Source organism: Canis lupus, chromosome 3 (genome assembly GCF_048164855.1).
Source record: "Canis lupus baileyi chromosome 3, mCanLup2.hap1, whole genome shotgun sequence".
Classification (NCBI taxonomy): Eukaryota; Metazoa; Chordata; class Mammalia; order Carnivora; family Canidae; genus Canis; species Canis lupus.
Window position 1 is genome coordinate 79,081,555 of NC_132840.1, and position 17,631 is coordinate 79,099,185.

The 17,631-nt window shown below is 37.4% G+C and overlaps 2 protein-coding genes across 2 annotated transcripts; both read right to left on the reverse strand.

Moving 5' to 3' along the window:
- Positions 1 to 307: 307 nt before the first annotated feature.
- On the reverse strand, positions 308 to 1,850 carry LOC140625504 (olfactory receptor 8B8-like). Its single transcript, XM_072812799.1, has 2 exons — positions 1,837 to 1,850; positions 308 to 1,241 (listed from the first exon to the last, which is right to left on the reverse strand). Exons 1-2 carry the CDS (start codon positions 1,848 to 1,850, stop codon positions 308 to 310), a joined length of 948 nt encoding a protein of 315 aa, XP_072668900.1.
- Positions 1,851 to 9,847: 7,997 nt separating this feature from the next.
- On the reverse strand, positions 9,848 to 15,882 carry LOC140625508 (olfactory receptor 8B8-like). Its single transcript, XM_072812812.1, has 2 exons — positions 14,967 to 15,882; positions 9,848 to 9,876 (listed from the first exon to the last, which is right to left on the reverse strand). The coding sequence occupies exons 1-2, from the start codon at positions 15,880 to 15,882 to the stop codon at positions 9,848 to 9,850; spliced, it is 945 nt and encodes a 314-aa protein (XP_072668913.1).
- Positions 15,883 to 17,631: the final 1,749 nt, after the last annotated feature.

Genomic DNA, 17,631 nt, shown 5'->3' on the forward strand with positions numbered 1-17,631 from the left:
TTACCATGTTCCAGAAGAAAAACAAATTCAAAATACAAATGGGAAAAAGGGAGACAACATGTTTCTTATTTAATGCTATTAGTAAGCAGGAAAAAAAGGGGGAGAAGATATCGTGGTATTGGTGAGGAAAAGAAGACCTATTTCATAAAGACTAAAAATATTGTATGACTCACTCTCCATTTACCATATCAGGAAAAATGCTAAGAAGATTGCCACTAAAAGCATTTTATTTAAACACACAGAATCTCCATATATATTATATATGTAAACAACTACAAAAAACTGCAAAGATAAACACTGTCTCTGATCAAAACACTCTCTTACTCAGAGTTTTTCTCACAGCAAGTTTAATGTCTTTGTTTCTCAAGCTGTAAATGAAAGGGTTCATCATGGGAACCACATTGGTATAAAAGACAGAGGAGATTTTCCCCTCATCCATAGACCCAGCAGAAGATGGTTTAAGATACATAAATGCACCTGAACCAAAGAAGAGAGTAACTGCAATTATGTGGGCAGTACAGGTGCTGAAGGCTTTGGACCTGCCTTCAGTGGAGCTGATGCGCAGGATGCTGGAGAGGATGAAGCCATAAGAGACAAAGATGGTGACAGTGGGCACAATCACATTGATGCCCTCCACAATCAAAACCACCAGCTCATTCACATACGTGCTGGTGCAGGAGAGCTGGAGCAGAGGGAGGATGTCACACAAATAGTGGTTGATGGTGTTTGCATCACAAAAGGTCAGTCTCAGCATGCATCCAGTGTGGGCCATGGCACCTGAGAATGCCATCAAATATGAACCAAGCATAAGGAGGGAACACACATTAGGGGACATGACAACATTATACAAAAGTGGGTTACAGATGGCCACATAGCGATCATAGGCCATGGATGTCAGCACATAAGCTTCAGAAATACCAAAAAAACAGAAAAAGAAAAGTTGGGTCATGCACCCCCTGTAGGAGATAATATTTTTCTTGGATGTGAAGTGAATCAGCATTTTGGGAGTAAACACAGATGAATAAAAGAGGTCTATGAAGGACAAATTGAAGAGGAAAAAGTACATGGGGGTATGGAGGTGTGGATTCAGCCCGATTAGAGTGACCAAGCATAAATTTCCCAGCACAGTGACCACATACATGAGTAGAAACAAGCAGAACAGGGGGAGCTGGAGATCTGGTAGGTCTGTGAGCCCCACCAGAATGAATTCAGTCACAAGAGAAGCATTTCCAGGAGCCATTCTTCTCTAAAGGGATCTGTGAGCACAAAAGAAAAAGTTACACAGAGAACAATTCAAATTTTCCCACCATATCTCCTCATAAGAGTTGGGTTTGTTCTGGGAATATCTGAGACTAGCCCAACCTGGACTCACAGAATCCCCTTTACTATTATCATGAATCTAGTGATATGAGCATTCCCTCATTAGAGACTTTATAAGCTGCATAAGCAAACACATTCAAAACGTTACCCACAGCAAGAAGGCCGGTGCTTCCATATGCCAACAGGATTGTTGTGAAAACCAAAGGTTAAGGGAGAAGATTGGACCAAGAGAGAATCGTCTTCTCTCATTTCATTTCTTTGACCACATGACCCTTCCCCTAACCAGTAAATTGGAGGCAACAACCCCAGCAAACTGGTGCTGGCTTCTAATGGGGATTAGATTTGATGTGGTGGGAATGAAGAACATTCTTTATAACTCAAACCTAAAGGACCTAGGAAAGTTTAAGCTACTGCCCTATGTCACAGAGTAAAAACCATAAATGTACAAAAGTGAGAGATCTGTCCATGGAATTGAATGATAAATTGCATCCTTTGAACCTAATAATGTCTCTGAACCTTTCCTGCACCATCACCCTCCCCTCAAACACGTCCTTCTACTAATTTCAGGTAAGTCTCAGGGCTGCAAAACCTAGAGAGAAACTGGCATATCTTAGATCCCTGGACTTCCATCACAAAAGGAAGACATGAATATAAATGGAATTCAGAAACTCACCCTCTTTAGGCAAGAACACCTTGGTTCTTCCTTACCAGAATTGACCCTGTGCTCCTGAAACGGCAGATTTAGTCCTCAAAGGTTGGCTTGTTTTGATCATAGGAGCACTTACCCCACAAGTGATTCTGATGTGTCCTGGAAATCTTTCTGAACCACAGATAGTAACTTCTGACTCTGAGTCCTCTTAAGCAGCACACAGAAATAAACAGCCTTGATTATTATCATTTTTGCCACTTGGTAAATCACAGAATTCTTAAGGTGAGTGGAACGATATAATGTACTCAGTCGTAAACAGGGCAAAAGCTTACTCAGTCTCTCCCACAGGGAATGGTTTCTGGTGTAATAGGGTATTGAGGGGATGTATTTACACAAAGGACCACTATATATCTCTAATTCCTTAGAGACTTAAAATTTTATCCGAGGCGTCCCTTCACTATAGGGATTGGACATCCCCCAAGAGGAGCCAAAAATAAATTCCAACTTCCAGGTCAAAAATATGGCAGAAGAAACCCTAGAACCTCCTGGCCTCCATGAACACTCTAATTCAAAATGTTTCACATACATATTCCTATTTTTAAAAAAATCCAGACAATAGTTAAGGTAGTCTGTTCCCAGTTAAACTACGAATCTAGTCACTTTAATACTGTTACAGAAATTCCAGATGTCCCCTTGTTTTAACACTTATCTTTGCACAGGACCTTCAAATTAGGAAAACTTCTCAGTTCCTGGCTTCTTCCTGGGGAGGATAAGAAGTACACCATATGTCCAATGCTCCAAGTTTTATTAGGTGTGTTAAGAAGACTGGATTCAAGATAGTCTGTGTCAGCAAGTAGAGGGGATACATGACATGGCATACTTTAGCTGCCCAGAGAGAGAGACATAAGAGATGGTGGTTTGGGTGCCCAGAGTTCCATCACCTGTTTCAGCATAGAGCAAACAATTGAAAACCCCTTTCTTACAGCTTCTCTAGGGAGAGGGGGAAATGTGCACTATGTGTCTAGTAACTCAATTTATCTGTGGCTTCCTGAGGAATTGGCTTCAGTGTTGTTCTTTTAGAATACAGACACAACCTGGCACACAATGGATGGGGGTGGGGCCTTGAGAGGAAGCAGGGGGAGGGCTACAACTAAGAACAAAGAGACTTGAGAGATCTTCAGTCTCTGACTGAGTTTGTTGGTGGTGCCTTCTCTAGTCCAAGGCCAGTCCATGAATATTAGGACAGATGTGTGTTTTGTCTACTGTGCAGATACCAATGTAGAGAGTCAATGAAAATGAAGGCAAGTTGAAATACTTTCCAGAAAGGACTAAGAGAAATCTCCACAAAGTGACACTAATGAAATGAAAAGATATGACTTGCCTGACAGAGAATCCAAAACAACTGTCACAAAGATGCTCATTGGAGTCAGAGAGCAATACAGAAAGCAAGAGAAAACTTCAATACAGAGCCAGAAAACTTAAAATTATTCATCAGAAATCATAGAGTTGAAGAATGCAATTTCTGAACTAAAAAATTCAACAGAGGTATTCAACGTCCCTGTAAATTATTCATTCAGAAGGGCAAACTGAAATAAGAAAGAAAGAAAATAGTGAAGAAAGCATAAAGCACTTATTGGATGCTACCAAGTATATCAATAAATACATTTCAGAAATCCCAGCAGGAGAAGAGAGTGAGAAAGAACCAAAAGCATATTCAAGGGGAAAAAAGACTGAAGATTTCACAAAGCTTGTCAACTTCTCAATACTGTGTCCTATTTATAGAAAGATAAAACCCAGAAAAATTGCATAATGAGTATATATGAATACATAGACCAAGGGTCAACTACTTACCACTCTCCAGTTTGCTTAACTGAGCTAGCGTTACTTCCAACTTCAAACTCAGGTCTATTTCTATTTTGAAAGATGTTGCTCATCCAGGCAGATGAGATATAAAATGCTCTAATCCTATATTCAGAGACTCCACATAAATTTACAGACTGCTAAATCACCTCTAAACTTGAATTATGATTGTGATATCTGGTTCTGATTCAATCATTATACTTTTTAATACCTCCGGTGATTGAAGCAGTCTTTTCTTTATCCCTAAATATATCCACTTTTCTATATTCTCAAATTATCACTACAGAGCTGTCAAAATAATGCCTGAAGAAGGTCTTTAAGAAGAGACCTTATCAAAATAAATTCTGAAAGCAGCAACACAAAAGAAACCCCTAGCTTACAAAGGAACACACATAAAGCTAGCTACATATATCTCAAAAGAAACTTAGATAGCCAGTAGCGAGTGGCATGATATATTTTCCATGCTGACTGGGGAACATTGCAGGCAAGAAGACTCTATATAGCACTGCTATCATTCAGAATAGAAGGAGAGTAAAGTCTCCCAGGCAAACAAAACCTAAAGGTAGTTCATGACCATAAGTCAGCCCTGCAAGAAATATTATACAGAAATCTGACTGGGAAAGTAAGACCAACAGTGACAAAGACTAGAAAGGAACAGAGAAAACCTCCAGAAACAATGACAAATAAGTAATAAAACAGCACAAAATTCATATCCATCAAGAATTACTCTGAATAAAAATGGCTAAATGCTCTAATAAAAAGACATAAAGGGTCAGAATGGATAAAAGAAAAGCAATACCTATTCTTTTGCAACCTCATTTTAGAGATTCATTTTAGACCTAAAGACACCTGCATATTGAAAGTGGGAGGATGGAAAATATTTACCTTGTAACTGGATGTCAAAAGAAAGCCATAGAATCAATACTTACATCAGACAAACAAGATTTTAAACCAAAAACTGTACCAAGAAATGAAGAAAGGTACTTATATCATAATAAAAGGGATTATCCAACAATGCTCTTACAATTAAAAGATTTATACCCCCAACATGGGAGTATACAAATATATCAAACAATTAATAACAAATGTATAGGAACTCATTGATGATAATACAATAATAGTAGGGGACGTTAACACCCTAATTACATCAATGGACAGATCATCTAAGAAAATCAACAAGGAAACAATGGCTTTGAAAAACATACTAAACCAGATAGACCTAACTTATGTATTCAGAACATTTCACCCTAAAGCAGCAGAATACATAGTCTTTTCAAGGGCACATGGGACATTCTCCAGAATAGAAAACATACTAGATAAAAAATCAGACCTCAACAAGTACAAAAAGATTGAGATCACAGTATGCATATTTTCTGACCACAATATTATGTAACCTGAAATCAACAACAAGGAAAAAATTTGGAAAGACCACAAATACATGGAGGTCAAGCAACATACTATGAAACAATGAATCAGTTAACCTGGAAATCAAAAACAAACTTAAAAAAATATGGAAACAAATAAAAATGAATACATGACAATCCAAAACCTTTGAGATGCAGCAAAAGTCATCATAAGAGGGAATTTTATAGCAATATAGACCTACATCAAGAAACAAGAAAAAGCTCAAATGAACAACCTAATCTTAAACCTAAAGGAGCTAGAAAAAGAACAAACAGGTGAAGCTGAAAGCTAGCAGAAGAATAGACATAATAAAGATTAGATAGAACTAAACAATATAGAAACTGAAAAACAATAAAATAGATCAATGAAACCAGGAGCTAGCTCTTTTAAAAAGTTAATAAAATTATAAAACCCCTAGCCAGACTTGTCAAAAAGAAAAGAGAAAGGATCTAAATAAATAAAATCTTAAAAAAGAGCAATAAATGACAACCAATACCACAGAAATACAAACTACTATAGAAGAATATTATGAAAAACTATTATAGAAGAATATTATGAAGAAAGAGATCAATTCCTTGAAAAGTATAAATTACTAAAACCTAGAAGAAATAGAAGAAATAGAAAACTTGAACAGATCAATAGCCAGTAAAGATATCTAATCAGTAATCAAACATTTCCCAACAAACAAAAGTCCAGGGCCAGATGACTTCACGGAGGAATTCTACCAAACATTTAAAGGAGAGGTAATACCTATACTTCCCAAACTATTCCAAAATATAGAAATGGAATGAAAACTTCCAATTTCATTCTTGAGGTCAGCATTATCCCGATGCCAAAACCAGAGAGATATTCCACTAAAAAAGAGAGTTACAGACCAATACTCCTGATTACCATGAATGTAAAAATTCTCAACAAAATACTAGCAAATCTAATCCTTTAGACTAGTAAGGACTAGCAAATACAGTCCTTTAAAGATTTATTTTACTTATTTTAAAGAGAGAGAGAGAGAAAGAACCTGAGGTTGCCAAAAGGCAGAGGGGGAGGGGGAATCTCAAGCAGACTCTCAGCTTTGCACAGAGCCTAATGTAGGTCTTGAACTCATGACCCTGAGATCATGACATGAGTGGAAATCAAGAATCAGATGTTTAATTAACTGAGCCACCTACATGATCTAAAAAAAGTACCTTAAAACAACCATCACCATGATCAAGTAGGATTTATTCCTGGGTTGCCAGGGTGGTTCAGTATTTGCAAATCAACCAAAATGATACACCACATTAATAAAAGAAAAGACAAGACCATAAGATCCTTTCAACTGATGCAGAAAAAGCATTTAACAAAATACAACAACCATTCATAATTTAGAAAAAAAAACCCTCAACAAAGTAAAGGTAGAGGTAACTTACCTCAACATAATAAAGGCCATATATGAAAAACTCACAACTAATATCATTCTCAAAAAAAATTCTCAAAGTTGAGAGCTTTTCCTCTATGGTCAGAAACAACACAGGAATGTACTCTTCCACCACTGTTATTTAAGAGTACTGCAAGTCCTTGCCTCAGCAAGCAGACAACTAAAGGAAATAATAGGCATCCAAATCTGCAAGGAAGAAGTTAAACATTCACTACGTGCACATGACATGATATGTTATATAGAAAAACAAAAAGACTTCATGGAAAACAAAAAGAAAAGTAAAAAGAAAAAATTGCTAAAAACTGATACACAAATTCAGTTTAAAGTCACAGAATACAAGATCAGTGTAGAGAAACGTGTTGTGCTTCTATAAGCCAATAATGAAGCAGCAGAAAGAGAAATCAAGGAATTGATCCCACTTACAATTGAACCAAAATCCATAAAAATACATTGGAAAAACCAGACCAAAGAGGTACAAGATCTGTACTAATGAAAAAAATTCAAGACAACTTTAAAAAATGGAAAGATATTCACGCTTTTGGATTAGAAGAACAAATTTTGTTAAAATGTCCATACCAAATGTATGCATTTAAGGCAATCTCTCTCAAAATACCACTAGCATTTTATCACAGTTAGAACAAACAATCTAAAACTTGTATGGAACCACAAAGACCCTGAATGGCCTAAGCAATTTTCAAAAGGAAAGCAAGCTGGAAGCATCACAATTCCATACTTCAAGTTATTGCAAAGCTGTAGGGTACTGACACAAAAACAGACACATAGATGAATAGAACTGAATAGAACACCCAGAAATGGACCCACAACTGTATGGTCAACTAATCTTTAACAAAGCAGGAAGGGATATTCAATAGAAAAAAAAGTCCCTTCCACAAATGGTGTTGGGAAAACAGGACAGCAACATGCAAAATTATGAAACTAGACCACTTTCTTACATCAGACAGAAACATAAATTCAAAATAGATGAAAGACCTAAATGTGGAACAGAAACCATTTAAATCCTAGAGGAGAACACAAGCAGTTACCTCTTTGACATTGGCTGTAGCAACCTCTTACTAGATATGACTCTGGATTGAGGCAAACAAAAGCAAAAATAAACTACTGGGACTTCATCAAGATAAAAAACTTCTGCACAGTGAAGGAAAGAATCAACACAACTTAAAGGAAACCTACAGAATTGGAGGAGATATTTATACATGACATATGCAATAAAGGTTAGTATCTAAGATATATAAATAACTCATAAAATTCAACATCTAAGAAACAATCCAGGTAAAAAACAGGCAGAAGGCATGAATAGACATTTTTTTCAAAGTAGACATACAGCTGGCTAACAGATACATGAAAAGATGCTAAACATCACTCATCATCAGGGAAATGCAAATAAAAACTACAACTGAGATTTCACCTCACACTTGTCAGAATGGATAAAATTAACAACGCGGGAAACAACAGATTTTAGGGAGGATGCAGAGAAAGAAATTCTCTTACGCTTTAGTGGGAATGCAAACTTGTGCAGCCACTCTAAAAAACAGTATGGAGGTTCCACAAAATGTTAAAATGGAACAAAACCCACAATCCAGCAACTTTACTACTAGGTATTTACCCAAAGAATACAAAAATACTGATTTGAAGGGATACATGCCCTCAATGTTGATTCAGCATTATCAACAATACCCAATTTATGGAAAGAGAAAGAAGAAATGTGATACACACACATGAATATTAGAGGAGAAAAAAGAATTCCAAAAATAAATTCTTAACTACAGAGAAAAACTGGTGGTTACCGAAGTGGAGGGAGGATGAGTTAAATAGGTGATGGGGATTAAAGAGGACAAATGTAATGAGCACTGGGTGTTTTATGTAAGTGATATATCACTAAATTCTATACCTAAATCTAATTTCACACTATATGTTAACTAGCTGGAATTTATTTTTTTAAAGATTTTATTTATTTATTCATGAGAGACACAGAGAAGGAGAGAGAGAGGCAGAGACACAGGCAGAAGGAGAAGCAGGCGCCGTGCAGGGAGCCTGACGTGGGACTCCATCCAGGGTCTCCAGCATCAGGCCCTGGGCTGAAGGAGGCACTAAATCACTGAGCCACCGGGGCTGCCCAACTAGCTGGAATTTAAATAAAAACATGGAGAAAAAAAGAAAAGAATGTAGAGGAGTTAACAAAATGAAATTATATAATATGTTATGAGAACAATCTCCTCTTTAAATCATCTATACATAATGACATATAGCCTACTATAGGCCTATACAATGGGGCTCTCTATGGACTTTGCTCCTCCTACAGACACTGGTGGAAATTCCTCACTGAGTAGTAAAATCATTATCTCTGCCCCAGACCAGTTTTGATTACTCCACATATTACTTCTAAGGGTTTCTTCTGTGTGAGCCGTTCTGTACTTGGAAGGCTGGTAGCTTTACCTGAACCTTTATTCTGAGTCTTAGCTTTTTGATTACTGGAATATTTAATTTAACTACAGGTATAACCCAAGTTTTTCAGTCTTTATTGTGTAGGTCAGCATGAATACACATATCAATGCCTACAAAATATACACTTCAATCAATATTATAAAATGACCAGCTTATAATGACCATGCAGATGTATAAATAGACTATTCCGTGGCCCAGAGCCATCTATCTGCCTCCAGGTTCTCCCATCCTGAACCTTGATACTGTTGCAATCATGCTCCAGCTTTTGTTCACAGCTTCATAACTTCAGTGGATCCTCATGGTGTTCCACCTCCACCCAGAAGAAGGAGGAAGAGAACATAGAAGTGATTAAAGAAGTCTACCCTTATGTGATTCCAGATATTGCATGGGCCAGTATAAAATAAGAATATATTCACACACCCTAACTTAGGCAATAGAGCTTACAAATATAAAATGGGAAAGATACTTTCTTGACATTTTGCTTAGTTTAGCATTTTGGTTTTATTTGTGTCCTGAGACTTTTTATTTACTGCAACCATTTTCATGTTCACATTTTCATATTTTAAAGTATAGTATGTTAATAATAATGATACCCTGATATATTTAGAATCAAAACACCAAGTCCTAATCTCAGTTCTACCACTTACAAGTTGTAATATGAGACAAACCATAAAGACATTTGAACATCTGTTTCATCATCTATGAAATGAAAATTAAGATTCCCTCTCTTCTTTGTCTCACCTGAATTCTCTTTGGAATTCATAAACTGAGGGATGTGACACAGCAGAAAAACTGAAACACATTAAGAGCAATGGTAACACCCTGTCTGTCTCTATATTAATATTTGAAGTGGGTTAATTTAACTTCATGTCAGACAGAGACTTTCAGCAGCCCCTTTGATACCACCAGCCATCCTACTCACTGAGGAAGCTAAGAGTATTCTTCAGAAGGTAAAACGTCACGCAGGGTATGATTTTCATCTTCAAAGGTACATATTTCGTTCAACCAAGCCCTGCAGAAAAACCAACTACTTCACCTGGTGGTCAGCTGATAATACAAGGAAATGTCCCAATGCACAAGAGAAAAAACTAGTATGTCAAACTCAGATTAAAATACCATGTCTGTCCCCCTTCATGGATATCAATTCAACAAAACCAATTTTAAGAAGTAATTTTGACCACATAGATTTATTTTATAATCTATCTACTCTGTTGCATTAAGAAAATCTACATTTATATCCTTCCCTTACTATGCCTTATTTATATTTGTGACATATTCCCCAATGCCACACATTGCTGGTACTTAGAGATACAAAATGCTGTGTGTGTGTGTGTGTGTGTGTGTGTGTGTGTGTGCATACAAGTGACTGTGCATGTGTGTTAGTACAATGTGTGTGCATATGTATGTGTGTTTCCATGAACAAGCAAATGATAAAAGCAATAATCATTTCCTTTTCCTAGATTTACAAGTACTTCCTGTTCAGCCCTTCCTCTCAGGAGCTGGAACCAGGAACCTTCTACCTGAAAGTGGGTTGCATACCATGCAATCATGTTAGCAGTGATCTTTTAAAATATGACTTGAACAATGTGTATGTGTGTGTCAGTGAATGTGTGTGAGGGTGTGTGTGTTAAGGAGGCAGTGTAAGGAGGAATGGAGAATGAGGTTCAATACATTTAGGGATTCAGCAATTAAAAAGACATGGAACTCAGAATCTCTGTACTTCTGCTTTTAAAAAAAAAAAGTTTTATTTATTTACTCATGAGAGACCCAGGGAGATAGAGACATAGGCAGAGGGAGAAGCAGAGGGACAAGCAGGCTCCTTGCGGGGAGCCTGATACAGCATTCGATCCCAGCACCCTGGGATCACAACCAGAGCCAAAGGCAGATGCTCAACCACTGGGCCACCCAGGTGTCCCATACTTTTGGTTTTTATGACACCTTAACCTCATTGTTCCCTGATCATGCTCCTCCCAAACTTGGTTCCAAGTGACCATAGCAGCTCACTAACAGAAAGTTTACATTAAGCAAATTCAGAAAGTAATCAACTTTGCTTCTGGTCCTAAACAAGGAGGATTATTTGAAGTTATTGCCAAGGAAGTCCAAGCTTTCATACTGACTCAGAGACAACTCTGTCCTAGGACACAGGTGCAGACAAATCCCATGACTTGCCTATTTGACTCCTAGCTGTGACAATTTCAATAGACTCATATCTTCTCTCCTAACTTGTTTTATGGCCATTCACATAACACAGAAAAGCAAAAACCATAAGGGATAACTCACACAAAGTCAGGTGTGTATGTGACACACCTGACTTGTTCTCCTCTTGAAAAATAAAAGTCACCAAACACAGATAGTGCTTAAATTACTAACCACAAACTTGTCAGCCAAGTTGCTTTGACTAAAATATTGCATATCTCAACTTTAGTAAACTGTCTTTATAATTTTTTAAGTTTTAATGACCTTTTTCCCAAATAACATGAAAAAAATGTAATTTAACTCAAAAGAAAGTTTGTTCTTTCTGCAATAAAAAATTATCATTTCTCAAAGTCTTTGTCTGAAATGAGGATTTCACTTGTATTTTGAGGTTTGTCAAGGGAAAGATTAGTGACTAGGTTTAATACATACTTTTAGCTACCTCAAATAGTGATAAAATATATAACTCAGTGCACACATCTTTGCAACGTCTATAAGGGTTCCTGAATAGCACAGACATTATTTATATATTGACATTTTTTTCTCAATAAAGAACACAAGTTCATCAAAACAGGTGATAAAACAATAAAATATAATGAAAATAAACTATTTTGTATAAACAAAACTAGGTAAATGAAAATCAAGTAAGTTGATGTGGAGGTCAGGGGGTGTGGTGTGAGACGTCATTTAAAGCCGTAAGTCAGTGACTATATGGTGACAGTAACTACACGTATCACAGTGAGCATCTCATAGTACATAATGAAATCAGATCATTATGTTGTATACATGAAATTAATACAATATTTATGTTAACTATACTTAAAATAAATTTTCTTTGTGAATACATTGGACTCCAAGTAAAAACATGAATAAACAAATTAATTTTAAAAAATAAATAAACTGTAGTCAAGGTTTTAGTGACATGGAACAACTGAAAAACAAGCCAACAAACCAGTGATGCTGAATTTCACAATACCTAAATCTGAGTCAAAATTTGAAAAATGGTAAATTATCAAATATTATTATTTTCTTAGAAATATTTAAATTATAATTTGATTAAGGATTATGGTTTTTTGGTTCAAGTTTTTATTAAATTCTAGTTAGTTAAAATACAGTGTAATATTGGTTTCAGGTGTAGAATTTAGGATGAAGTCTCTTTAAAGTAGTCAGTCTTTTTTTTTATCAAAATTTTATCAAAGCTCTATGGACAGTGGGGAATATTACGGTACTCTAAAGAGCAGGACACAAATTCAGATTGAAATGAGGTTTTTAAATCACATCGTCCTTTTCTTCAGAGCAGTTTCTTGTTTATTGTCCATGTGGTTTTTGGGTCCTGGCCTAATGTTTGTTGCTGGGTTCCTTTCTATGCCATGCCCTCATCTCTGAATTACAAGCACCTACAAACATTCTAAAATCTTTTTTTAAATGATTTGCAGAAAAAGTTCCCTGTTGCGCCAATCGTCTCTCAACCATCCCAGCCTAATAGGACTTCTCTTTTACAAGAAAAAGAACTATCAAACTATTTTCTTAAATAAAAAAAAAACACTACCCTGAGAGATATTCTTATGTAAGCCAACAAAGCACAGTTAACCTTCAAAATAAAAAAGTTTTCTTATATTTCATGATTATTGAAATAAAAATAATAAAATGAAGTACACAAGTGTATTTGAAAGAACAATAGACTTGAAATTAGGAGGCTACACTTGATCTAGCTGTTTCCTTAATAAGCTGTATAACTTAACTCATTAACTTTTCTCAGCTTCCACAATTAGGTCTATGCAATATATATTGACAATCACTTATATGTCCTATGATAAATATGAAATCTCTGCCCAAAGAGGCCTAACACATAATGTTTAGCTGGAAAGTGGATTATATTTTATGAATGTCTGGAAACTGTGTTATCTGTGAAACACAGACATTTCTTTTTTTTTTTATTGGTGTTCAATTTACCAACATACAGAATAACCCCCAGTGCCCGTCACCCAATCACTCCCACCCCCCGCCCTCCTCCCCTTCTACCACCCCTAGTTCGTTTCCCAGAGTTAGCAGTCTTTACGAAACACAGACATTTCAAGGAGGTACATTAGAGTCCAGTGGAGAGTGTAGTCAAGAGTACAGATTATCTGATTCCTGATTCCAAAACCCCCATATGTACAAGATCACTCTACCATGAAAACTTTACATTATCATTTACAGAACTGTTTATCCTTTTCAAGGAGAAAAAAAATGAATTCCATAATGACAATGTGAAAAACAAAGATCTATATACTCATTAACCCTATTCCTAAATGGCTGAAGTGGTGAAAAGGAGAAGATATTGAGGAAATGTTGAGGAAAGAAGATCTACTATTAAAAATTGGAAACAAATTAGGCTCTGTGTTCCTCCGTGTCTGACACACAGCCACATCTGGTACAGTGCCAGCCACATCCCCAAACTTGATGGTGAAGGTCAGAGTAAGTGGATTTAGTTGGGCAGCTGATCAACAGGGCTGCTTTTAACTCCAGAAAAGTGGATGCTGTTGCCATCAAAGACCCATTCATTGACCTCAGCTACATGATGTACATATTCCAGTATGATTCCACCTATAACAAACTCACAGGCACAGTCATGGCTGAGAACAGGAAACGTGTCATCAATGCAAAGCCCATCTCCATCTTCCAGGAAGAGATCCCACCAACATCAAATGAGGTGGTGCTGGTGATGATATGTTGTGGAGTCCACTGGGGTCTTCACTACTATGGAGAACTGTGGGTCTTACTTGAAGGTGTGGACAAGAGGTCATTATCTCTGCCTCTTCTGTTGGTGCTCCCATGTTTCTGATGGGTAAGAACAATAAGAAGTATGAAACTTCCTCAATATTGTCACCGCCACCAAGAAGACTGTGCACAGGCCTAATAGGAAGCTGTGGTATGATGGCTGAGGGGCCGCCAGAACATTATCCCTCCTTTAACTGGTGCTGCCACAGCTGAAGGTAAGACCATCCCTGAGCCAAAAAGGAAGCTCTCTGCATGGTCTTCTATGTTTCCACCCCTAAAGTGTCAGTTGTGGATCTGATTTGCCACCTGGAGAAAGCTACCTAGTACCATGACATGAAGAAACTAGTGAAGCAGGCATCAGAGGGCCCCCTCAGGGGCATATGGGGCTCCACTGAGGACCAGGTTGTCTCTCACAACTTTAATAATGAAACCCACTCTTCTACCTTCAATTCTGGGGTTGGCACTGCCCTCAGTGACCTGACTATAGCAAGCAGGTGGTCAACTTTATGGGCCATATGGATACCAAGGAGTATAAGCCCACTGGACCAATAGCCCCAACCAGAATAAGAAAGGAGAGAAAAGCTCTCAGCTGCTGGGGAGTCCTTGCCCCAACACGTACCCACAACACACTGAGAATCTCTTGACCTCTATATGGTTTCCATCCTATACTCCCTGCAAGGCAGAGGCTTGGGGAGCCCTATCTTGTACCGTCAATAAAGTATACATTACTCAGCCAAAAAAAATAGAAAATAAATTGACAGATGACTCAAATTTCCTTCACCATGGGAACAAAGATATAGGATGTGAACTCTCTCACCTAAACTATTCTGATGAAAGAAACAGAATATACCAGTCCTATAACTACACCCACAGATAGTGATTGTGATCAAAACATTTTCCTACTCTGGTTTCTTCTCAAAGCAAGTTTAATGTCTTTGTTTCTTAAGCTGTAAATGAAAGGATTCATCAAGGGAACCGTAGTGGTGTAAAAGACAGAAGAGATTTTCCCTTCATCCATAGACCCAGCAGAAGATGGTTTAAGATACATAAATGCACCTGAACCAAAAAAGAGAGAAACTGCAATTATGTGGGAACTGCAGGTGCTGAAAGCTTTGGATCTGCCTTCAGTGGAGCTGATGCGCAGGATGCTGGAGAGGATGAAGCCATAAGAGACAAAGATGGTGACAGTGGGCACAATCACATTGATACCCACTACAATGTAAACCACCAGTTCATTGACATACGTGCTGGTGCAGGAGAGCTGGAGCAGTGGGAGGATGTCACACAAATAGTGGTTGATGGTGTTTACATCACAGAAGGTCAGTCTCAACATGCGTCCTGTGTGGGCCATGGCACCTGAGAATGCCATCAAATATGAACCAAGCATAAGACTGAAACACACATTAGGAGACATGACAACATTATACAAAAGTGGGTTACAGATGGCCACATAGCGATCATAGGCCATGGATGTCAGCACATAGCATTCAGAAATAGCAAAAAAACAGAAAAAGTAAAGCTGGGTCATGCACCCCTTGTAGGAGATAATATTCTTTTTGGATATGAAGTTAATCAGCATTTTGGGAGTAAACACAGAGGAATAACAGAAGTCTATGAAGGACAAATTGAAGAGGAAAAAGTACATGGGGGTGTGGAGGTGTGAATTCAGCCCAATCAGAAAGATCAAACCCAAATTTCCCAACAGGGTGACCATATACATGAGTAGAAACAGGCAGAAAAGGGGGAGCTGGAGATCTGGTAAGTCTGTGAGCCCCACCAGAATGAATTCAGTCACAAAAGAGGAGTTTGTAGGAGCCATTCTTCTCCAAGGGGATCTGTGAGCACAGGAAAAAAAAGGATTGCATTAGAGAAAAAGCCAGCTCTTCCCACAATATTTCATCCTACAAGAGGGGATATACACTGAGAATACCTGAGGTCTGAGACTAACCAAATCTGGATCCAGAATATCATCATTTACCCCTATCATGATACTAAGAAACACACTAACTTCGCTTTTATTAGAGGTTTATAAGCTAATGATAGCAGAGAGTACCGCAATTAACCCTAGAGAGGAAATACAGTGCTACCATATACATACATGACTGCTGGAAAAACCAAGGGAGAAGGGAGAAGCAGGATGAACAAAGACACAATTGTCCTTCTCTGGACTCACCATTTCCTCATTCATTTAAACCTCCCATCAAGTAAAATTGGGTGCAAAGACCTGAGCTCTAATGCACATTAGACATGGTGTGGGAAGAACCTAGAACATTGTTTCTAATCTAAACCTAAAGGACCATACTCTGGTTTCTCTTCAGATCGTATAAACCTAAAGGACCAGGGTCTAGGACAGGCCCCATGCCACAAATAAGTCATAAATCAAGAAGAGTAAGCGCTCCATCCACGGAAAGGGAACTTCCTGACAGAAATACTATACCCCTGAGCCCCTTAAGCCTCTGAACATCCCCTAATCTCCCCTAGAACAGATTCTTGCTCACCTGAATCTCAAAACTGCACAAGATAAAAAAAGGAAGTGCATATCTTTGATCTCTGGATTTCCATCTCACAACAAGAGAGACATTAATATAAATGGAATTCAAGAACTTACCTTTCTTTGCCCAGAATATCTCAGTGCTTTCTTATCATTGTTCTTTACCCCTGCAGTTCTGGAACTGTAATTACAGGTTCTGAGGCTTTAGTCTCTTTGATTCCAAAAGGATGTTGCATAACACTTAATTTCAGATATGCCCTAAAAACCTTTCCAAACTACAGATCATAATTTCTGATTATGACATTGGATTCTCTCAAGCAACAGGGGAAAACAATCTTTATTCTTATCTCATTTGCCATTTGATAAGATACAAAAGATTGAGTTGAGTTTAATGACACAATGCACCTGCTTTTGAACACAGTAGAAGCTTGCTCAGTCTCCCCCCCTTGGGATTAGATTCTATATCTAAAAGGGAAATAAGAGGATTGTATTTACACCTTAGACCATGCATCTGTCTTTACTTCCTTAGGGACTTCACATTTACTCAAGGTTTCTCATCACTCTAGGGATTGTCCATCTCCCAAGATAGAGCCAAAAATGAGCTCCAATCTCTTTGTCTTCTTCATCTCTGAAGGGAAATCTATTATGCTGTTTATTTCTCTCTTTCTCCCCATACCCTCATTGGAAAATGTTCTCCAAGAGTTCTTTCTCCAGGATTCTTTTTGCCTTTATCATAATCTTTAAAGATATATCTCCTGTCAATTCTCTTCCCTGTGATATCTCTAAAATAATTTGCAATGTTGCATATTCTTTCCGAAGTTTTTACTTCTAAATATCTACTGAAAATTTGTACCTGACCATATTGGGTTTTTGCAACATTTCAGCAACTGAGGCCATCTATTTCTTCTCATCACATACACAAAAAATAATGTATGTATAAGAACCTTACCTCCACTATTACTAATAATACCTTGGATAAATTACTTAATCTCTGTCTTCCTCTGATTTATCTTTGTAAAATGGAATAGTGAAAAAAAAACAGCTCTTCATTAAGTTATTATTGTAAGTAAAAACAAA